Source organism: Cnephaeus nilssonii (assembly GCF_951640355.1).
Source record: "Cnephaeus nilssonii genome assembly, chromosome: 11".
In the NCBI taxonomy this organism is placed as follows: Eukaryota; Metazoa; Chordata; class Mammalia; order Chiroptera; family Vespertilionidae; genus Cnephaeus; species Cnephaeus nilssonii.
This window is the reverse complement of record NC_137082.1, coordinates 57430399-57454152: the sequence shown is the minus strand read 5'-3', so window position 1 is coordinate 57454152 and position 23754 is coordinate 57430399. Positions and strand designations below refer to the sequence as shown.

General features: G+C 36.5%; 2 protein-coding genes across 5 annotated transcripts in view; one reads left to right on the top strand and one right to left on the bottom strand.

Moving 5' to 3' along the window:
* NDC80 (NDC80 kinetochore complex component) overlaps positions 1–1123 on the bottom strand; it is a 43256-nt gene extending 42133 nt beyond the window's left edge. The window contains exons 1-2 of the mRNA XM_079784533.1: positions 931–1123; positions 54–163 (exon numbers count right to left, since the gene is read on the bottom strand). Coding sequence (XP_079640659.1) covers positions 54–154 — 101 coding nt within the window. The 5' untranslated portion in view covers positions 155–163; positions 931–1123. The remainder of the gene's footprint in view (positions 1–53; positions 164–930) is intronic.
* METTL4 (methyltransferase 4, N6-adenosine) lies at positions 1120–22417 on the top strand. 4 transcript variants are annotated; one of them, XM_079784535.1, is made up of 10 exons: positions 1141–1189; positions 2271–2372; positions 3285–3672; positions 5004–5066; positions 6281–6650; positions 8628–8697; positions 12533–12707; positions 15252–15358; positions 15726–15805; positions 20946–22417. In XM_079784535.1, the coding sequence occupies exons 2-10, from the start codon at positions 2356–2358 to the stop codon at positions 21095–21097; spliced, it is 1422 nt and encodes a 473-aa protein (XP_079640661.1). In that variant the 5' UTR covers positions 1141–1189; positions 2271–2355; the 3' UTR covers positions 21098–22417. The 4 variants fall into 4 exon arrangements, with proteins under 4 accessions (XP_079640663.1, XP_079640662.1, XP_079640660.1 ...); XM_079784537.1 differs by lacking the exon at positions 2271–2372 and having other exon boundaries at positions 1120–1189; XM_079784536.1 differs by lacking the exon at positions 2271–2372 and having other exon boundaries at positions 1136–1544.
* The last annotated feature ends 1337 nt before the right edge of the window (positions 22418–23754 follow it).

Sequence of the window (23754 nt, the reverse complement as noted above, 5' to 3'; positions counted from 1 at the left end):
TTATCACCTAGACAGATTTATTTGACCAAGACAGTAAGGCATGCGATACTTACGTTTGAGGGGTATAGAGGCCTTGTTTATTGAGGTCTTGGGATCTTAACTCCTGCATAGATAGGCGGCCAGCACCACCGGTAGAAACTGAACTGCGCTTCATGCTTATGACCTGCATTCATGAATTCAGTATTAAAAAAAAAAAATAAAGTTTCCAGGTGGCACTATGAAGCACCAACTATTATCTTTATCTTCAAACAGAAAGGCAGTCAAGTTCCATTGTTTCTTCAAAATAACCTTTCCCCAGGGAGTTCATCCTAAATTCCCACAAACGTAGAGGAGTCTGAGCAATCTTGTGTTAGCTGGTTAACAGCTATCAACAGGCTAATTGTTCTGCTTTTTTTTTCTCTCAGTCTCTGGCTGCTGTCATGTAATTTACAACATCTCAGAATTTTTCTTTTCTTGTCCATTTCTTGGTTTAACCGTGTATTTTTTTTTTTAAATATATGCTTCTGCATCAATCAATCAACTTTTCCACTCTCACCCACAGGCCCACTCCCAATCAATACTTGAAATGCACTCTTAAGATTAAGATGAAGACTTCCAGATGTCCGTACACGGACACTAGGATGTTCCACTACTATCTCAAACTCACCAAGCAGCTCCTGTCCCTGGCTCCCCTCAATTCTTCCCCCTGTCCGGTCTCCAGCCTCTCTTCTTCCCATCAGCGTCCCCCAGGCCACCCCGTTTCCCCTGGGAAGTCGCTGCCAGTAGAAATTTATTGGGACTCCTGGACACCAGCGCCTCGCAGGTTCGGGCCCGAGGCTTCCCCCAACAGCACCACAGCCGACACTGGAACATCGCCCCGCAGGGCCACTAGCTGTGGGCGCTCTCGCCTTCTCCCGGCCGCCACACAATGAACCCAAAGTAATTACTCACCTTTCTCACCGTTTCCTGACAGGACTCAGGAATCAAATGTCCGTAAACCGTGCGATAACCTGCTGGACAGGAGGGCAGCCGCCAAAACACCAGCGCCTGGGCCCCACCCACCCGCGCCGTTAGAATTTTAAAATCTCCGCTGGCGCTGACGTCACCACGTTCCGCGCTCGCGCGTGCGCATCTCTTTGGCGGAGCTGCGCGTCGCGGGAAATCTGCGTGTGCTGCGTCCCGCCGGGCACGCCGGCGTCTCCCGGGCACCGTAAGCGTCCCCCGACCAAGTCTGGTCCGACCCCCAAGGGTAGCTCTGAAGGCCTGAGCGCTCCAAGTCGCTGAGTAGCGGGCAGAGCGCACTCAGTCGCCCTGGAAACGCTTTGTCCGTACAGCAACATGGACGCGCCGGTGGACTCTTAGAGAAGGAGATTGCCCCGCCTTTGGGCTGAAAGGGGCGTCTTTTATGACAACTATTTCGATGCGTGCTTTTTTCCCCGATGGCAAATCTGGGAAGCCGGCGTGCACTTTTCTGAGGAGGGGAAGCAGTGCGGGAGGAGGTGGTGGGACTGCTGAGTTTGGGCGCAGTCGGTTCCGAAGATCGCGCCGGTGTGGTCCACGCCTAGGTTCGGACTCAGAATTTGCTCGCTAGGATTTTACGACCTTTTTAGTCTGGTGGTGTCCCGTGAGAAGCTAGAAGGAATCCAGATGATTAGGGGTGGGGTTGGTGTGAGGCAGAGAGGTAGGAGAGAAAAAGGGGTGCAGGGAGCATAGACTGCTTTGCTGTTGGTTTTGGTAAACCTCTGGTATTGGTCCTCCCTTCACAGTCACTCCCGCTTCCCTGAGTTTGAACTCAGACAAACACTGCCTGGAACACCCAGCGGGGTGCGGTTGGGAGAGGAGCTCAGAACCGAAGTCGGGAGACCTGGGTCTTGTAGCAGTGGTGCCATTAACTGCAGTTGTAATTTTGGGCACTCCATGCCTTCTGTCTGAGTTGCAATCTTCCTATCTAAATTTCCAGCTCTCACTAGATATTACAGGACCTCCTCACCACCGTGGTGACTGAAGGGAGTACCAGATTTACCATCACCAAAAGCATTTATTTGAGCAGTTGTGTCAGGCACTGCACAGCACTTCATGTCGATTATCGCATTACATTCTCTAAACTGCCCTTTGAGAAGTCGTAAAAAAAAGGTGAAATTGTGGCTCAGTGAGATCAAATAGCTTGTCCATGGTCATAAAGCTAATCCATGGAGTTAAAAGTTTGAATCTAGATGTTACTAGTATTAACTGTGCTATTAGTCACATATATTTCTTTTTTTAAAAAAATATATTTTATTGATTTTTTACAGAGAGGAAGAGAGAGGGACAGAGAGTTAGAAACATTGATGAGAGAGAAACATCGACCAGCTGCCTCCTGCACCCCCCCCACTGGGGATGCGCCCGCAACCAAGGTACATGCCCTTGACCGGAATCGAACCCGGGACCATTCAGTCCGCAGGCCGACGCTCTATCCACTGAGCCAAACCGGTTTTGGCTAGTCACATATATTTCTTAATTTGTCCCTCCCGCTTCAGTGTTCCACTAGACTAGATTTAGTAAGCAATATCCAGAACTGAAAAGCATCTTTTGAAAAAAGATTAGGAAGTTCTGAAAAATCTAGTTGCTGGAGGGGAACTGCTCAGAGCAAATACAGGTCTAGACTGTAACCTTGCGATTTTGCTATGGGTTAGTGCTGTCAAAATTGCATTTTGCTTTACCTTTATCCTTTGCACTCCATTGGTACCAGTGGTTAAGTAAGGCAATGATACCGGAGAATGGGCTCAGTTATTATGTTAAATGTAGTTTGAAAAACAAGAGCTGATATGCTAACAGCTCCTCTGAAATTGTGATCTCTAGGTTTATCTCACTAAAAAGAGTGGATTCACATAGGTAATACAGTATTTTTTGCTTTGACAGGACACATTCACCTGTTAAGGATTCAGTGACTTTCTGACTTGGAAGATGTAGACATAGTGGCTGGTTCCAAGCAGGGCCCAGGAAGATAGAAAGATCAAATTGGGATTCTAGAAATAAGATCAGGTTTTAATTATCTTTGTCCAAGTTGGCTGAAAATTTTGAGTTATTAACCCTGATATTAAAAGTTTATATTAAAACATTGTAATTATTTTTAGACCTGCTACATATCATGAATGCTAAATTCTCTTCTGTGTACAAGTCAAGTTTATTTACTTGTGTGTTTATTTGTGTATGAAGTATATTTTTATTGAAATATAGGACATTTAAGAACTTGATCTGGAAAGTTGGGTTTTACTTCTAATCTCATTCCCAGAGGGTTTTTTTTCCTTTTCTTTCCTTTTTTAAAGAAAGAGAATGTCAGTGGTGCACCAGCTGTCACCAGGATGGTTACTGGATCATCTTTCTTTCATTAACAAGATCAACTATCAAGTTCACCAGCATCACGAGTCTTGTTGCAGTAAAAATGAGCCCACTGCTTCTGTTCACCTTGATTCTATGTCCTCCTTTGGATCCTCAGCTAAATTTATTGCTTCTGACTCTACCACTAAGCCCAAGAATGATGATGGAGGAAATTGTGAAATGTTCATACAAAAATATATTTTTAGATCTGAACTGTTTGATATCACTAAACCTTATATAACTTCAGCTATTCACAAGGAATGCCAACAAAATAATGAAAAGGAAGATCTAATGAATGGTGTTAAAAAAGAAATCTCCATTTCTACTCTTGGGAAGGTAGAAAGTTTTAAGAAATTTTTATATTTCTACAGAAAACAAGAGATTTATTATTCCAGTATCAAATATCTTGTGATTTACTAAGTTTAAAGAATAAAGCATAAGAATCAGGAAGCATAAGAAGGCTTTAGTGTATCCAGAGTAATTTTTAACAATTTGCTAATAACCCTTGCTATACAATCCCTGGCCTTCATGGATCTTATAATTGTAAAGGGAAAAAAGATATTATTAAATAAACATATTGAGAGTTAGAATAAGAAAATTAATAGAGGTAAATTATTACATTGTTATAGGTATCTGAAGTAGCAATTTTAATATTCATGTGATTTTTTTTTCTCGTACATATGTTTTTTCTCTTTCAACTAATTATTGATCATCTGCTATGTGTCAGGCACAGAAAATATTTCTGAGCTTTCAGTAATATAGTATGTAGGTAATTTATCATTACTGTTATTAATTCAGGCAAATAACAATAAACAGTTGTAAAGGACTTTACAGTTCACCAAGTATGGACATTGTCTTAATGTTTAGGTATTTTAGTATTTAAATGTTTAGGTGTCTTATATTGGGTAAATTTCTCATTTTAATATGGAAAAATATAGATGAGCATATGTAATGAGATTATCTTGATAAAACTTACTTTATTTTTGATATGCTATGGCAAATTGTACAATTAACTTAACCTTAAATCCATTTATTTATTCAGCCAACAAATATTTATTGTTAGTCTGCTAGGAATTTGCCACCATGTAAGCACTGAGGTTTCAGCAATAAAAAGTACATAGTCCCTGCTCTGTATTGCACTGTCTTACGTGTTCTTTGCTATGGAGTTGTTAGATATAGCATAGTATTCATATATCTGATTTGTACCTAACCCTCAGATCAATTACAAACAACTAATAAAAATACATTGGAAATTATTTTAGACATATAGATGATAGTTCTTCTCCAGAACTGAAGAAAGTTCAGAATAATTATACCATATATATCAACTGACAGATGACACTGCTGACTGTTTATAGAATGTCACAGTTGTTCCATGGATGTCAGTGGTACATTTTACCAGTTAGTACTATTTTTCACTAATAGCTGATAAGGCTGAGGTGACCTTTTATCACCTATTAAATTTGTAGTAAAAGTATTAATAATTATTTGGGAAAACATTTGTATCCTTTCTCCATACCCTCTGCACTGATTTTGACCTAAATAATAATTATGACGTCTTAAAGACTGAGGTACCCAATATGGAAAATGTGATAAAGAAAAAAAAAAATCAAAATATTAATATTGTGATAGATGGCAGTATAATTTTCTCCCTGTAATTTATTTAGAAGCGTAAAAGGTGTGTTGGTTTCAATCAAGGTGAACTGGATGCTATGGAATACCATGAAAAGGTAAAGTATGAAATGTTCATTGATAACCTTATAAGATTGATGTGAAGTAGTGTAAATAGACGATATAAATAAGGATGTTCTTAAAAATGCAATTGTGATTAAGGTTAGAATTTAATAAAGGAGTGGTTTATTGCTACTTTTATAGTAATGAACAATTTAAACAAGTTTTTATTAAAACTTCATATATTCCTATTTTACATATTTAATGTAAGTAAACTTATGCTATATTGGTTAAGTTTAGAAATTGTATAAGTTATAAAAGCCTACTGTCCATAGCTAAAACAACTTAAGAGAGTGGCAGAAGAAAGCATGAATAATGTGAAGGATGTATTTCTGGAACTTAGAGATAAATGAAATCTAGGAGATAAAGAAATGGGAGAAAACTGAGGGAACACAAATATTTTAAGCTTAATTGCCTAAGGAACACCTTTGATTGAAATGGGAAACCAGGGTTGGACATGTTGAATTAATGTGATGGTATGACATTGGATTTTTTCCCCCAAAAATCTTTTTTTGTGGTAAAATATACATAATAGAATCTACCATTTTAACTTTTTATAGGTGTATAAAATTCATTTTATAACTTAAGTATATATTTTCTTATATATACTGTTTTGTTATTTAATTTTCAGTAAATTTATGAGGTTTGTATCATTCCCTAATTAGGAAACTGCAGTTCAAAGGTATACTCATGCATTCTTCTTCTTCTTTTTTTTTAAAATATATTTTATTGATTTTTTACAGAGAGGAAGAGAGAGGGATAGAGAGTTAGAAACATCAATCAGCTGCCTCTTGCACCCCCCCCTACTGGGGATGTGCCCACAACCAAGGTACATGCCCTTGACCGGAATCGAACCTGGGACCCTTGAGTCCAAAGGCCGACGCTCTATCCACTGAGCCAAACCGGCTACTCATGCATTCTTATCTTTTCATTGTAGTATGAAATTATTTTCCTACTAGAGGCCTGGTGCACAAAATTTGTGCACGGGGGGTGGTTCCTCAGCTCGGCCTGCACCCTCTCCAATCTCATGGAGACCGGTCATTTTGTTGTTTCGGTCGTGACGCTTCTTGGCCTTTTAGTATTAGGATAAGCATTATGGATTAATTTCAATCCATAAATGTTTACATATTCAAAGCATAGTAGGAGTTTCATTATTTAGAAAATTGTTTTAATGTCAGTGACCTTTTAATGTACTTAAAAAATTTTCTTACAGATCAGGGGGCTGATTTTGGATGGATCTTCACAGATAATCCAAGAAGGTTTAAAAAGTGGCTTTCTTCATCCACTTTCTGAAAAACAGGACAAGTGTAATGAACCCATTACTTTATCATTTGATACCTGCAATTTATCAGAATTGTGTGAAATGGCAAAGCATTTGCCTTCTCTGAATGAAGTGGAACTTCTGACATTACAATTGATGGAAAACGATATGTCTGTTACAGAGCAGGATTTATTTTCACGGATTGTTGAAAACAACTCTAGATTTACAAAAATGATTACTTTAATGGGACAGAAATACCTGGTGCCACCAAAAAGCAGTTTTCTTTTGTCTGACATTTCTTGTATGCAACCGCTTCTGAATTGTAAGTAATTATTATGTATTATTAGAAAAAGATAATTTTTCTGTGGCCTCAAAAGTCAAGAGCTAATCTGAATGTTGAGTGAGGGCAAACATTTTATGAAGATAGGTAAACACTGGATTTTCTCAATGTAATTTTGCTTTTAAATTCAAGTTTAAAATGCTGAATTTTGCTTTTAAAAATATTTTAAGTTCTCATTATGAACAAAGGGTCAAAAACTACCTAGTCCCTAAGAGAGCAAATACAATTACTGTTTTTTACTTAGGAATTCAGGTTCAATTGGGTTTGACCAAATAATTTTATTTAACTTTTCTTCATAGCAAAGTAGAAACACTTCAGATATGAATATTAATTCTTAGCCTTTTAGGTTCTATTTTAAGCTAATGTTCAAGTTTATTGTACCAAATTTCTTGAAACATTTTCCTGTATAAAGTTGAAAACCTTAAATATTGAAGCCCAGACCAGAATTTGAATTTAGATTCTGATGTTTAACTAACTGTGAATATGGGTACTTCACAAAACTGAGCTTGAGTTTCCTAATCTATAAAATGGATATGATAATACCTACTTCTCAGGGTAATTTTGAGGTTAAATGAAATAATCTGTATCAGGAGTTTAGCTCCATGATTTATATGTTTTTAATAAATTACAACTCAGTATTCTAAGGGATGAGTAGGTAAAAGGTAGGTATTGATCAAGTTGAATTTAATCTGCTATTATTATTTGGACATTTTATATCAAAATTTAAAGTTAAAATGTCATAGCTTATTAATGAAAAGGTTATTTTAATTGTGATCATCTTACACATGAGTGGTTATTCATGCCATAATATTATAAATTCCTCAGGGTAAATGATAGTTTAACAAATTAATGAGAAAATCATGCTATTTTTGAACATTGTTTTCATTCTATTTTATTTTTGTTACTCTAATAGTTTAAAAACTCTTACTTCCTTTTTTTAAATTGCGTTCTTTTGATTACTTATGAGATTGTACATTTACAGAAATACAAATCACTTTTGTTTATAAAAGGAGGAGAAGTGACAGCTCTTCCTTACTGTGAAATTCCATTTAATAAATGTGGATGGAATGATGGAACTGGAAAATTTACATTTGGCAAATACCATAGTAGTTGGATGTAAAAGTAGTGGATGAAAAGATGAGATACAGTATATTTGCATAGTCTTACAGTATCTCCCCCACAAGACACTTATTAATTACAAAGGAAAAACTGGAGAAACCTGTAGACTACACTTTAACCGAGTGATCAAAGGTAGTATCACCAATAATGAGACATTCTGACATCTGAATTTCCTGAGAGGTGGTTCTGATAAGGACACAGCATTACTTCAATGGTACTCTTGCCCAAAAAAACCTATATTTAATCATGAGGAAATACTCAAACTGAGGGACATTCTACAAAATAACTGGCCAGCAGTCTTCAAAAGTGTCAAGATCATAAAAGACAAAGAAAAACTGAGGAACTTGCCCAGATTGGAGGAGATTTAGTAGACATAACAACTAAATGCAAAGTGTGATCCTGATTTGGGTCCAGGACCAGAAAAAACAACATTAGTAGATAGTTGAGGAAATTTTATTATGGCCGATATGTCAGTTAAAAGACTGAAAGTTTATTTCATAAAGAAACTTAAAAAAATAAAGCAAAAAACCTTGAAGTTTGAAAAAACTATATTAATATTTCTATGAAGACTAACAGGGTTTTTAAAATCATTGGTGTCCAGCTAAGTGAGCTGTAGTTATTTTCAGACCGTCTCTATAAAAATAGTAATAGGTGAAATCATGTTAAAATCCTAGCAGTACTAAATTAATGTTTTTAGTCTATTTGAATAAATGCCACAAATCTTTTGTTTCATTGCATTGTATTTGTGTATGTGGTGAATGCACTTCGGTTTTGAAGGACATGTTTAGTTTTTAGGGTGATCACATACAGAAATTTCTGAAATTGTGTCTTTGTTCTTAGGTAGGAAAACATATGATGTGATTGTGATAGATCCACCATGGCAGAACAAGTCAGTTAAAAGAAGTAACAGGTAGGTGTAAATAAATCTTCTATTGGGTATGTTTTCTGAAGGCTATCGTCCTTTGTACATTTTAGTTACATGTGCTAAAAACATTAGTTTTTGATATAGGTTGTCTCAAACTGCTAAAACACTTTAGTATTAAAACTTTAATTTCTTTAAGTAGATAATTCTCTTGAACTAGAGCTATATATAGGTGTAAGGATGTTTAAAGTAATATATTTATTAATTACTGAGGTTACTGACTGAACCCGTTCAGGGATGTTTCTGCAAAGGGCAACATTTTTGCCTTTTTTAATATCAAACACTAAAGTTTAGAAATATATACCATAGTATAGATTTCCTTAATAATCTGACTTTTTCCCTAAGCTGCTGGAGGTAATCTGTCATAGCTGGTAGGATTGTGCTTGTGTAGTGCAGTGTGTGTGTGTGTGTGTGTGTGTGTGTGTGTGTGTGTGATCTGTTTATTATAGATTTTACAAATGTATTACCTAGACATTATCTGACCAATGATATGAGACCTCTACACTGAAAATTATAAAATATTTTTGAGAAAAATTAAAGGAAATATTAAAAAAAATTTAGTTACTATAATATTATTGAATATATTCCCTAAGCAAAGAGAATCTTAATAGAAGAAGATGTCATATATATAACTGGAAGACTGAATATATAAATAGTGTCTATTCTTCCTAAATTGTCTAGGTTTTTTACAGTCTCAAACACAATCTCAGAAGATATTTTATTTCTGGTGAAAATTGACAAAGGTAATTTCATAATTTATATGGAAATGCAAAGGGCCAAAAATAGCCAATGCAATAAAAAATTCAATTTATGTATAGTTGGTATACAATCTTATATTGGTTATACTAGTTTCAGGTATACAATATAGTGATTCGACATTTTTTATCTTACCATGTGATCACCCCAATGATTGTAGTAATCTGTCACCATGAAAACGTACCACAATTTTATTGACTATATTCCCTTTCTCCTTTTTACTTATCCCTCCATCACCTCCTTTCTGGTAACCATCCCTTTGGTTTCTGTTTCTATTAAGTCTGTTTTTGTTTTGTCTTGTTTATTTTGTTTTTTAAGATTCCACATGTAAGAGAAACCTTATGGAATTTGTCTTTCTTTGCTTGACATTTCACTTAACATAATACCCTCTAGATCCATCCATGTTGTTGCAAATGGCAAGATTTCATTCTCTTTTATTGCTGTTTAATACTCCATTTTGTGTGTATGTTTATGTATATATAGCACATTTTTATCCATTCATCTGTAGATGGACACCTAGGTTGTTTCCATGTATTGGCTATTATAAATAACTAGAGGCCCGGTGCATGAAATTCATGCACGGGTAGGGTCCCTAGGCCTAGTGGGTGATCAGGGCTGATCAGGTTCCTCACCTCCCCATCTCCCTGCCTCCTCCTTCCCTCACTCCCTCAGTGCTCCGCTGCTGCTGGTTGCCTGCCATGTTCTGCACCGCCCCCTGGTGGTCATCGCACGTCATAGTGAGTGATCGAACTCCCTGTCTCCCAATAGAACTCCTGAGGGGACAGTTTGCATATTAGCCTTTTATTATAAAGGATGCTGCAGTGAACATAGGGGTACATATATCTGTTTGAATAAGTGTTCTCATTTTCTTTGGTTAACCTTTTGCACTTGGATGTCGAGTGTGACTGGACACGGTTAGCATTAGAATAAAGGAATCGAGAAAAAAGCAAGCGAGTGCAAAGGGTTAAATACTGCAAAGTGGAATTACTGGTTTGTATATCTATTTTTAGTTTTTAAAGGGACCTTTATATTGTTTTCTATAGGAGCTGCACTAGTTTGCAGTTCCACCAATAGTGCACAAGGATTCCCTTTTCTCTCTATCCTTGCCAACATTTGTTATTTGTTCACTTTTTGATACCCATTCTGACAAGTGTGAGGCAATATCTCATTGTGGTTTTGATTTGCATGATAATCCTATATAATAAAATCCTAATATGCTAAGTGTCTGGTTGTTCAGTCGTCCGTTCAACCAATCAAAGCATAATATGCTAATGATATGCTAAAGCCACTCAACCACTTGCTATGACATTCACTGACTACCAGGGGGAAGACGCTCCAACCAGTAGGTTAGCTTGCTGCTGGGGTCCGGCTGATTGGGACTGAGTGAGATGGACCGTACATGCCCTGGAGCCCTCCCGCGGTCCCTCCCTGGCTGGCCAACCTCCCGCTTCCCTCCCCTGCCCCGATCCTGCACCGGTGGGGTCCCTCGGCCTGGCCTGCACCCTCTCGCAATCCGGGACCCTCGGGATGTCGGAGAGCTGGTTTCGGCCCGATCCCACAGGCCAGGCCGAGGGACCCCACTAGTGCATGAATTAATGCACCAGGCCTCTAGTTAGTAATATTGAGTATCTTTTTGTATGACTGTTGGCTATTTGTATTCTTCTTTGGAGAAATGTCCTTTCATGACCTTTCCCCATTTTTCTGTTGTATTGCTTATTTATTTATTTTTTTTATTATTGAGTTGTATGGGTTTCTTATATATTTTGGATATCAACTCAGATCAGAAATATCATTTATGAATATATTCTTTCTTTCAAGTAGGTTGTCTTTTTGTTTGTTGAAGATTTCTCTGTGCAGAAGCTTTTTAGTTTGTTGAAGTCCCACTTGTTTTGTTGCTTTTGTTTCCCTTGCTCGAGGGGATATTTAAAAAGAGATGTTACTCAGACTGATGTCAAATAGTTTACTTCCTATGTTTTTTTCTAGGACTTTTATGGTTTCAAGCCTTACATTTAAGTTTTTAACCATTTTGAGTTTATTTTTTTAGCCAATAAGGTTTTCAATTACATTTTACATTCACCATTATTTTATATCAGTTTCAGGTGTACAACATACAGTTACCATGCATTAGAGTTGGATTCTAACGTTTATTGTATTTGGCCATTTTGATGTTATTTACTTTTTCTAGAGCAGGTTTAATAGTAGAAACCTCATTGTAGCCAATTGAGGAATATAGGAGAGACAGCAGAAAGACTAATTGCATATTATTCCTTAATTTAGCTGTAGCCAGAAGGAGACCAAATTGAGGAAAATTCTCTGTTCTATAAGAAACATTAGAGGTTAGCATGGCTGGATAGCATACCTCTCAAAGAGAAGGGGATTTTATGCAAGGATGGATGAATTATATCCTGGAAGCAGCAATAGGGGACTTGGGAGAATTCTAACCTCTCTTCTCCCAGTTGTATGTATTGAGTGTTGGAAAAGGGCAACATATACCAGTATTTGATTGAGTATTGTAGAGCAAGTAATACAAGAGAAACTAGACTTCATACTATTAATGGCCACGAGATGCAAGATTAGGATTTTTAATTTTTTTATTTTTTTGTAATGAAAGCATAAGAGTTTTAGAGAGGCCAGTGGAATTGATTGGGAAGGAAGAAAGAAGGAGGATGATAGGCTGATGAATGAAAATACGGTAGAATATTGAGACAGTAGTGTCAAGACTCACCGTGACAGGGTACCTGTGTAATGTACAGATTATGACAACCAAACAATAATTGTAAAAAGCATGTTGTAAATATTAGTAAAATTACTGAACTGTAATGCATTTAAAAGTGATAAAGAGATATAGTCTGACAGTTTAAACAAGTAAAAACAAAAAATGAAGTTATTTCTGACTTGCCTGTAATAGTGTGTCCACTGGATGTCACTGTGGGTTCATATTTAGTAATACGAATGCATACCTATGGGAGCTTTGTGTTTGTGGAGTAAGTGTTATACAGGTTTTCCCCCTGCTTATTATTGTTATTTTTGCAGAAAATTTTGCTAATATTTTTCTATTTATTTTTAGGTATAGTTATTTGTCACCACTGCAAATAAAACAAATACCTATCCCTAAACTGGCTGCTCCAAACTGTCTTGTTATTACTTGGGTGACTAATAGACAGAAGCACTTACGTTTTGTAAAGGAAGAACTTTATCCTTCGTGGTCTGTGGAGATAGTTGCTGAATGGCACTGGTTAAAAGTAAGTTCAGAAGTTAATTTGTTTGTTCATATAGCATGACATGTAAGTCACATTAAGATAGCATCTACTTTTTAATACTTAACATGTCGCTGCTCTACTCCTTCAACATAGTCTAATTAAAACTTTTACTTTGCTGCTAAATACTTTCATCTTTTTATTTTAAGGCTTTGTTTATTCCCTCTGGTTTTGTAACAGAGTTCTAAACTACTGACCTTAGTAAGCCACTCAGAGAAATACCAGGGTGACTTTTTAAAAAGTTCTGATGTCTGTAGTTTAAAAAACAACAAACGAGGGAGGGGGGAAGGGGGCGGAGGAGGAGGGCATTGGTAAGATATGTACACGTATAATACCTTAATAAAAAAAAGGAAAAAAAATAAAAAACAACAAACAAAAATTTTGAGGAATCTGTTCATCACTAAACATAGAAATAGCCTTACCCTTCATCTTCTTCCTCTTTATACAGCCACAATTTCAGTCACTATTTTTGACTCCTTCCCTTTTTTTCTTTCTTTTGTTGCTGGGGATGGGAGGGAGAATAGCAAAGTAACCCAGTGTGGCAGAGATGGGAAGGTGCTGGAACTAAGAACTTTTCATACTTTAAATCTTATCTTAGGCCCTTCAGTGCCTTATGTGCATATTTTTGAAAGGAATGATTGCAACACTCATATTGGTTGAATGATCTTTAATATCTTGCTTGCTATAAGAATACCAAAATATACAGAAAAGTTAAGGCATTAGTTCAGAGTTCAATGGACATCCTTTTAAAGATACATTGTTCACTTAGATGAATTCCACAGAAGCCTTCCTAAATTTTAGAAAGTAAGCCAAATTATTGTCACTTAAATGTTTAATATTTAGATAGGTACATTCATGTTAGACACAGGAGAGTTCTATTTTTATATGCTTTGTTTGTATATAATGACTTACCTGCAGGCTGCGTAGGGTGACCAGACCGGCAGGGGGGTTAGAGAGGTACAACCAAATGACTGACCAGCAGGCTGCGTGGGGCGACCAGGCTAGCAGGGGGGGCAGTGAAGGGTGACCAGGTCGGCAGAGGGGGGCAGTGAGGGATGACCAGGCTGGCAGAGGGGGGCAGTGAGGGGCAATGAGGCTGGCAGGGGGGGCAGTTGGGGGCAACCAGGTCAGCGGGGGGGGGGGCAGTTAGGGGCAACCAGGCCGGCGGGTGGGGGGACAGTTGGGGGCAACCAGATCGGCAGGGTGGCGGTTAGGGGCGATTAGGCTGGCAGGCAGAGGCGGTTAGGGCTGATCAGGCTGGCGGGGGTGGGGGCAGTTAGGGTCAATCAGGCAGGCAGGCAGGTGAGCAGTTAGGAGCCAGCAGTCCCAGATTGTGAGAGGGATGTCCGACTGCTGGTTTCGGCCCAATCCGTGGGATTAGATCGAAACTGGCAGTCGGACATCCACCAAGGGGTCCTGGATTGGGTAGGGTGCAGGCTGGGCTGAGGGGACCCCCTTCCCCCATGCACGAATTTCGTGCACCAGGACTCTAGTATTATATGAAATCCTATTATAATAGAAGGAGTAATCTGCATTGAGTATAAAGAATATCCAAAGAATGAGAATTTCCAGTGCTTTTAATGCACTTTATGGTAGATGTGCTATCTCATGGGCCCTAGTGGTGATAAAAAGGTTTTACTGATTTTATTTTTAGGAACTTTGATATGGGCTAAAGGATTCTATAGATAAAATAAATGAATATTCTGATAATGAAAATATATATCTCCATCTTTAATGAATTGATAGTGTTATTATGAATTACATTTTGAATTTGATTAGCTTAAGTGAGTCTTTGAGAGTCTAATCACTCCAAGATGAAAAGATAAAATTAATTTCTGGATTTATAATGCCCAAGGATTGTACTATTGTCTATCTCATCAATCCCTGAGCTTCTGTCATTATTAATTTTAGCTCTGACAGCATTAATGACACTGTTTCCTATAAATGAAGGAAAGTATTATAATCTACTTAGTCACATTTCCAGTAATCATTAAATATTTGAATGAATGAATAAATGAGTTAATGATGGCATGGTTTCCAGGAATAAATATTAATGAAAATTAGAGATTTCTGTGTACAAGATGATAAAGTAATATTTAAAATATTTTTTAGTCCCTTACAGCTGCTCTGTCCAATATGGTAGTTTGCTCTGTAGTTAGTCCAAACTGAGATGTGGTGTTAGGTATAAAATACTGGATTTTGGAGGTTTAGTATGAAAACCAATATAACATATCTCAATATAATTTTTTAATTTATTACATATTAAAATAATATTTTTGATATATTAGATTAAATTAAACATGTAATTAAAATCAATTTCACTGCATTCTTTTGACTTCTTAAAATGTTGCTTCTAGAAAATTTGATATACATATTTGTGGCTCACATTATACTTATCTTTATTAGACAACACTAGCCTGGAAGTTTAATAATTTCTTTTTCTTTGGTGGAAAATGTAGGGAAAAAGTCACAAACAAACCTTTCCAGGATATTTACAGATGTATGATTTTTTTTACTCCTTCCTATCAGATCACCAATTCAGGAGAGTTTGTGTTCCCATTAGATTCTCCACACAAAAAGCCTTATGAAGGTCTTATACTGGGAAGAGTTCAAGAAAAAACTACTTTACCATTAAGGTAGGAATAGTGATTTTTCAGTTATATATATCTATTAATTTTTAGGTTTTTAAAAATTATTAATCAACTGATCATTGATTTTCTTTAATTTTTACACTTTCAAAAATCTGCAAATGTCCCATACCAGAAAAGTATGAATGGTATGGTACATGAAATTTTATAATATTTTTTGTTTTATCTAGTATGTAATTGTTGAAAAGGAAATTATTAGGAATGTTTTAATACTTAAATTGTTGATTTCCATTATTGTTTCTATTAATTTTAAATTCAGATATTATTTGAAAGGTGAAAAAAATTAAGGCAACTGTGGCTTATATATAAAAAAATGTCCTGTAAAATATAATTTACTTTGTTCTCTTTTAATTAGGAATATGCTCCCCATTCCAGATCACAAGTTAATTGTCAGTGTACCCTGTGCCCTTCACTCCCATAAGCCACCTCTTGCTGGTATGTTTTTATAAATAGAATTGTTCTGACTCCTGTCAAATTTAAAAAAGGATTGAATTTAGTATTTGAATGGTCTAGAGATCTAGAAATTAAATCAGATATGTTATTTTAATTAATATTCTAAAATTTTATAGCAGAATATATAAATAGTTTTTTTTGGTTGTTTTGTTTTATTTATTTATTTTTTTTGTTTTGCTGCCCTTGCTTGTTCTAAAACCAGGAGCTCAGAATAGCAGTCAGAGATGGTTAGAATTCCCTTGATATTTGGTAGAAACTCTCAGGGTTTTATGTTGAGGTAGTGTTGCTTTTCTGAACCATTGGAAAGGTAATTGCTGCAGCGTGCAACTCTTACTAGTCTTAATGCTTTAGTATAATGTTCATCATTCAATGAAACTAAGCAGCAAGGAAGAGTGAAAAGTTTTGGCTTTGGAGATTGACTGCCGTGAGTTTGAATACTGGCTGTGCAATTTGAGTGAGTTACTCTAATCATTTTCCACCTCAAAGTTCTAATTTAAGAGGGAATAATGATATTTAATCTTTCAGATTTGTGAGGATTGGTTATAATATATTTGAAATTCTGTAGCATATACTAGAAGCTCAGTTAATGCTATATTTTTCAAGTGAAAGTTCAAACAATAGGATGTAAGTTTTCAAGTGAAAGTTCAAACAATAGGATGTAAGAGAGAGACTGAATTTGCTATTCAGAGTTTGCTATTCAAATAATTTCTTCAGGAATATATATTTTATTAATTTGGTGATCCCTGCTTTGAAAACCCCCAACTTTTCAAGCTGTTACTCAGGAAAACTACAGGCCGTCATCCTGTCATATTATTTTGTAGAAAATGGTATAGTTTATGAGTTAGGATATATAGGAAAGTGAATACACATTCCCCAAAGAATTTTTATTGATAGCACTTAGGCTTTCTGTATCTTAAATTGCTTATGTAGAAGAAACAGTGTAGTGTTACTTCATTTGAGAAATAGATGTCTACCTCATGATTAATTTTTTTTTTTTTTACTTAGAAGAAGGATTCTCTGAGAAGGAATAATTGCCTTAAAACTTTGGACTGCCATAGATTCTTTAATGCATTAAATATGTGACTTAAATGAAAAGTGGTATTGTACTGCTCTTTGAGAAAAAAAATTGTCTGACGCCAGTTATACTTGATGGAGGAATTCTAATTTGTATTCTTATCACTTAAATTTTAATCAGTCAGTGAGTGCCAAAGCTCAATTTAGTGTTTGCCTTAGGGCTTATTATTTTACTTGTAAAAATCCAAAAGCTAAGATCCAAAATATTTCATTCTTAAATAATAATTATACTATTTATCAATTACTTTTAAATAAAATTATGTTTAAAGAGATAAAGTTATAAAACAGTGAAAACAATTAGTCTTTTATTACTACTAATAAAAATTAATGTTACAGCCTGTATCTATGAAATGCAGTACTGCCATATTCCCAGCAGAGAGCAGCACAAGTACACAAGAACCATTTAAAACAAAAGTTAGATTGGGGTGGTGGGGCGAGTCGCATTATTCCTTATATGTAATCCTTATGCTTTGGGTAAGTAGTGGTAGATAAGAAATACTTGTAATCCTTTATTTTTGAGTTCATGTTATTATATAGCATGTGCATGTATTTTATTTTTAATTTTTATTTTTTTTTAAATTAAAGCTACCAGAAAGCAGCTCTCAAATTTCTGCAGTATATTTTACTCTGAGATCATAACTCTAGGATTTAGGATACATGTTCTATATATAATGTTTAGAACTTTTACATGTAAATGTTCTTAAACTGCAAATTCATAAACTGTAAAGTTCTCTTTTGCTTCTAGAAACACCAAGATTTTAAAAAAAATTATAATTTGTTATTTCTGCCTCAAAATATAAAAAGCAGCAAAATTAGCAGCATATTCATTTTAAATAATACATTTACTCGATTTTTAAGTTTTGAAGTTTCCTCCTTAGTTTGAAAGATAAGCCGTTCATAACTATGATGGCTTATAACCCAGCATTTTAAATGTATATTCTTAAGTTTAAAGATTTAATAGGAAGATTAGGAAATAAAAGTATTTTTAGTCAAACTTTATATTTTACCTTAGAGGAATTTTCACTCCTTTTTACTACTTTACTCAGTAACAGTCTCTATTTGAAGAGTAAAACATAGTTTTATGAGAATCTATATAGCGTTTGAGCATCTTCCCAACCCTGCTCCTTGCTCCCAGAGCAAAAGGGGAATTACTGGCTGTGCATGGATTACTTCCTCATTGTTGGTTAGAAGTATATTTACTAATGCCAGATATTATGTAATTATGTAAGTATGTACATGTTATACTCAAATTTAAATATATATGCACTTATGTTTTTAAAAAATATACTTTTATTGATTTCAGAGAGAAAGGAAGAGGGAGAGAGAGAGAGAGAAACATCAGTGATGAGAGAGAACCATTGATTGGTTGCCTCCTGCACACCCCATATTGGAGATCAAGCCTGCAACTCAGGCTTGTGCCCTGACTGGGAATCAAACCATGACCTCCTGGTTCATAGCCCTGATTTATCGGTTTTCGTTTGTAGATGAGAAATGAGGATTTTAACACCCACACAGATGACTTCAGTTTTCCAACAACTTAGCCATACCGGCTGGGCTGCACTTACTTTTTAATTGAGATATAAGTAACATATCATATTACTTTCAGGTGTACAACATGATTCAATATATGTATGTACAGATGGCCCCCAATTTCCGATGGTTCTACTTAACGATTTTTTTTTACTTTACAATGGTGCCAAAACGATATACAGTCAGTAGAAATCATATTTTGAATTTTGATTTTTTCCCCTGGGCTCGTGATATGCAGTACCATAGTTTCTCATAATGCTGGGCAGCAGCAGTGAACCACCGCTCCCAGGCAGCCACCTAGTCCCAAGACTAACCAAATCACTTAAAACCTACAGTGCATTTATTGTGTTAGGTGATTTTACCCAACTATAGACTAATGTAAGTGCTCTGAGCATGTTGAAGGTAGGCTAGGCTCAGTTGCGATGTTCAGTAGGTTAATTGTATTAAATGCATTTTTGACCTATGATGTTTTCAACTTGTGATGGGTTATCAGGGCGTAACCATCGTAAGTTGAGCATCTGTATTGCAAAATGATCACCAACAGTAAGTTGAGTATCTGTATTGCAAAATGATCACCAACAGTAAGTTGAGTATCTGTATTGCAAAATGATCATCTATATTGCAAAATGATCACCAACATCTGTATTGCAAAATGATCACCAACAGTAATATCCATCATCACACATACATTTTTTAATACATTTTTTCTTGTGATAAAACTTTTAAGATTTTGCATTTACTTTTAAATTGATATTTAAAATTAATAAGAATAATTTTTTTATTAATTTACCTTTATGTCTTTTGCCTTCTTTTGAACTTAAACAAATATTTAGCATCATAAGACTTACTCTTTGATTTTCTATTTTTTGTTAACTAGGAAGAAAAAAAATATCATGCGGTAATGTGTTGCATTGAGAAAGGACGTGGTAAATGGGTTTAGGTTGTATGTATTTTTCCACTCTAAGTACCTGGTCATCTTTTTCTATTAGATTGTGAACTCTTAGAAAACATGGATATCTGATTTTTTTAAAATTAACTCCCATAGCACTGATTAAAGTACATGCTTAGAATAGTAAATATTTTTGATTGGCTGACTCCAGTTTAGACTCCAGATTAAAGTCCAAAATAGAGGTGCTAACATCTTAGTACTGAAAAACTGAACAAATAAGCAAAAACAAAGAGAACCTTGGTTTACTATTATCTTAGACCACATTAAAAATGAACTGAGGCTGGTAATGCATTGAATTCATGCGGGGCGGGGAAAGTGGAAAAGTACTACAGGTTATTGTCCTCTAAGACTTTGGGGAAATCTTTCTCTTTCCAGTTCAGTAACATTTAATTCTATACTTATGAAAGGACTAGAAGTCTTTATGTTACCATCTCCTAGACGCTAGCAAAGCCTAAATTTAAATTCAGTTGAGTTATAGACAGGTACTTTTAGTTCTTTGATTTTTTTTTTTTAAACAGGACCAGTACTTTCAAATATTTTGCTGTGAGAGCAATTGAAGAACATTATAAAAACATAAAAATTTTGATATATTGACCTTTAAACCTTACCTACATCAATTATTCCTAAGGAACTCTTCTTATTACTAAAGGGAATTTGATAGATTTCTTCCAAGTTCAATCTTGTATAGCAATTAAGATTTTATTTTACCTGTCTAGTGACTTTTCTTCCCTGAGTTGTTATTTTCATACCCAGTTTCTGTAATTAGTGAATAGCTAACTTAGCAATGTGATTAAGGTTAAATTGACTTAAGTATTTGTCTAAGTAAGCATGGTAAAAGCTTCTATGGTATTCTTTTCTTTCTGTTAGTGTTGATCACAGCTATTTATCCAGTATATATGAGATCCTTTTTTTCCCAACAAAATATCATTTTCAATAATAATATAATGAAGAAGGAATACTTAACTGTGGAAATAATATGGTGAAATTTTTAGGTAAATAGGGATGTATAATTTGAAAGTGAAAGAATGTTCTTAGTACTACCAAGTTATAGCTAGGGGGTATAGTTATTTGTTAGTTATGTATTCTGAATATTTCTGGGTCCAACAGTCCATTCACTTCACTTTCAGTAAAGTATATGTTTGCAGAGACTCACATTTTATCTTAGTTTTTAAAGTGGGTTGTCTCTGTATTGTTACTGTAGACTTCTTTTTTATGCATGGATTGCATTTATTAAAAAATAAATTAAGTTTGTACTCAGAAGACATGTCAGCAGTATTGGAAAACTGAAGTCATCTGTGTGGGTGTTAAAATCCTCATTTCTCATCTACAAATGAAAACCGATAAATCAGGGCTACTGGAAGTTCTCATGGTGTTTTTTTTCAATCTCAAGGGTACTTATTTCAAATGACTTTCTACCTATAAATAGTAAAGCCTGTGACAAAATCCTTGAAATTAATTTGCTATCTCTTTTTTTAAGGGAATATTTTTGCTTTTCTACTTTTAACGGCTAAAAGGATATTGATTCTTTTCTTAATAATAATTTTTGTGTTTTTTCTCTTTTTCGAACAGAGGTTTTAAAAGACTTTATCAAGCCAGATGGGGACTATTTGGAATTGTTTGCTCGAAATTTACAGCCCGGTTGGACTAGTTGGGGCAATGAAGTCCTCAAATTTCAACACGTGGATTATTTTATTGCTCTAGAGTCTAGAAGCAGACTCTGATCTTAAAGTTGTGATTTTCTTCAGTTTTTCCTTATCTCTCTCCCTGTATTCTGATTTTTTAAAAAAAATTACCAAGCAGTATGTTTAGAACTGTAAAAAGAACATGGTTGTTCAGTAAAATGGCCAGAGGTGACTAGCCTTTATGTGATTTTGAGATGAATTTTACTTCACTTGCAATATATTATATATTATTCTAGGCTCATTACAAATAAAGATGGTAAGTGTTTAGAAAGATGGCAAGACTTTGTTATGGAAAAAGTCATGAAGCCTGCACTGTGGACCAGAGGTCATAATTCTGCCTATGGATGTGTTTTATTTGGCCCACACATTGATATAAAACATTTGAACCATCATTCTAGAAAAATCAGGAAATTTCACATAGAAGTCCAGTATATGTTCTTTCCTATGTCAATCTGTAGGACTCAGTGGTGGCAGCTCTTTTGGGAGGGGTCATGTACTCCCCAGTTTATGGCAGTGTACCTGTTGCTCCATGACATTCACTTACATTATCAATCTGGCCCCTGTAAAATCTAAATATACAGCCTCTGTTATACTGTAACATCCTGGGAAGAGCATTCAGAGACCTGCCAAGTTTGTACTGAGTTTAGGGAACATTTTTGGAGGATTTTAAATGGTGTTCAAGGCTACTTTTCAAGTATGTCTTATTTTTCTGGAAAAAATTTAAAAGAATTTTCTTACACTAGTAAAAATGTCTGAGGTGGCATAATAGATGGAAGCTACACTCAGTTCTCCCAGGACCAAACTGGAATTACAACTAAAATACAGAACAATCAACCTGAATAACCAACTGAAGACTAGCTGAACAGAAGTCTCATAACCAAAATTTTACAGAAGAAGCCACATTGAGACTGGTCGGAAGGGCGGAGATGCGAAAGGGATGGCCTCAGTCCCACAGGTGGCTGGGATTCCAGAGGGATCTCTCGGCTGCAAAGGTTCCCCCTCAGGAGCATGGAGTCTCAATCCCACGCTAGGCTCCCCTACCCAGAGCACTAGAGCCAGGAATAAGTGCTCATATAACATCTGGATGTGAAAAGCAGTGGGAATCCTGCTCGCCAAGGAGACAGCTGTCTGCTAGAGACACAGGAGCACTCTTAACTATGCTGATGTGTTATATATAAATTTTTAAAAAACTTTGAGGTATAATTTTCAAATAAAAATTTCCAATTTTCTGTGTAGAAGTTCAGTGAGTTTTGAAAACATATATAATCAGCTATCTACCACTATAATTATGATACATGACATTTTCTTCTCTTTCAAAGTTCATGTGATTCTTTGCTGTCAACCCCCTCCTTCCAGCCATGGCCCTTGACAAATAATGATTTGTTGTCTATCATTATTTTTGCTTTTTTAGAATTTCATATAAATGGAATTATAGACAACATAATCTATTGTGTCTGTCTTCTTTCTCTTAGCATTTTGAAAAAGCATACTGTCAATGTAAGAAGCATTCAAACCTTTAGAGAATTTTTGTGAGTTTATTTGAGCCAAACTGTCAACAATTGCCAAGAAGCAAAATCTCAACGGATTGAGATTATGCTCCAGAGAATGGCAGTTCTGCAACTTATTTTATACATTACAATCATTCCAATTTTAGTATATGTGCTGCCGAAGTGAGTACTACATTACAGTCAAAAGAGAAGATGTAAGTGGGTTACATGAAATCCATTGGTGATAAATTAGGGAGGTGGGAGAAAGCAAAGCAGGGAATCCTCTGGGATGATAAAAAACCTCTTTTACATAAGTGGGTGCAGGATAGTTAACAGTCAACAATTAACTCAATCACGATGAGGGGATCTGTGGTCTCTGCATACCTGGGCTTTGAGGGGTACAGAAAAAGGAAATTACTTTGACATTCCTAAGGTATGTTTTTGTAGATGCAAAGAGACAATAGGCAGCATTTTCAATGTCCTATTTCATCCTATCTAATAAAAGAGTAATATGCAAATTGACTATCACTCCAACACACAAGATGGCCGCCCCCATGTGGTCAAAGATGGTTTCCCCATGTGGACACAAGATGGCTACCACAAGATGGCCTGCAGGGGAGGGCAGTTGTGGGCAATCAGGCCAGCAGGGGAGGGCAGTTAGGGGTGACCAGGCTGGCAGAGGAGGGCAGTTGGGGGTGACCAGGCCAGCAAAGGAGGGCAGTTGGGGAAGGACAGTTGCGGGGGACTCAGGCCTGCAGGGGAGGGCAGTTGGGGAGTACCCAGGCCAGCAGGGGAGGGCAGTTGGGGGGGACCAGGCCAGCAGGGGAGGGCAGTTGGGGGGAACCAGACCTGCAGGGGAGGGCAGTTGGGGGGACCAGGCCTGCAGGTGTGGGCAGTTGGTGAGGAGGACCAGGCCTGCAGGGGAGGGCAGTTGGGGGGGGTACCAGGCCTACAGGAGAGGACAGTTGTGGGGGGGACCCAGGCCTTCAGGGGAGGGCAGTTGGGGGGAGGACCAGGCCTGCAGGGGAGGACAGTTGGGGGGGTACCAGGCCTGTAGGGGAGGACAGTTGGGGGTACCAGGCCTGCAGGGGAGGACAGTTGGGGGGACCAGGCCTGCAGGAGAGGACAGTTGTGGGGGGGACCCAGGCCTTCAGGGGAGGGCAGTTGGGGGGACCAGGCTGGCTGAGGAGGGCAGTTAGGGGTGACCAA

Coding starts and splice junctions, on each gene's coding strand:
- METTL4 (XM_079784534.1), top strand. Junction 6,651..8,627: donor TATGCAACCGCTTCTGAATT/GTAAGTAATTAT, acceptor CTTTGTTCTTAG/GTAGGAAAACATATGATGTG. Junction 15,806..20,945: donor CCATAAGCCACCTCTTGCTG/GTATGTTTTTAT, acceptor TTTTTCGAACAG/AGGTTTTAAAAGACTTTATC.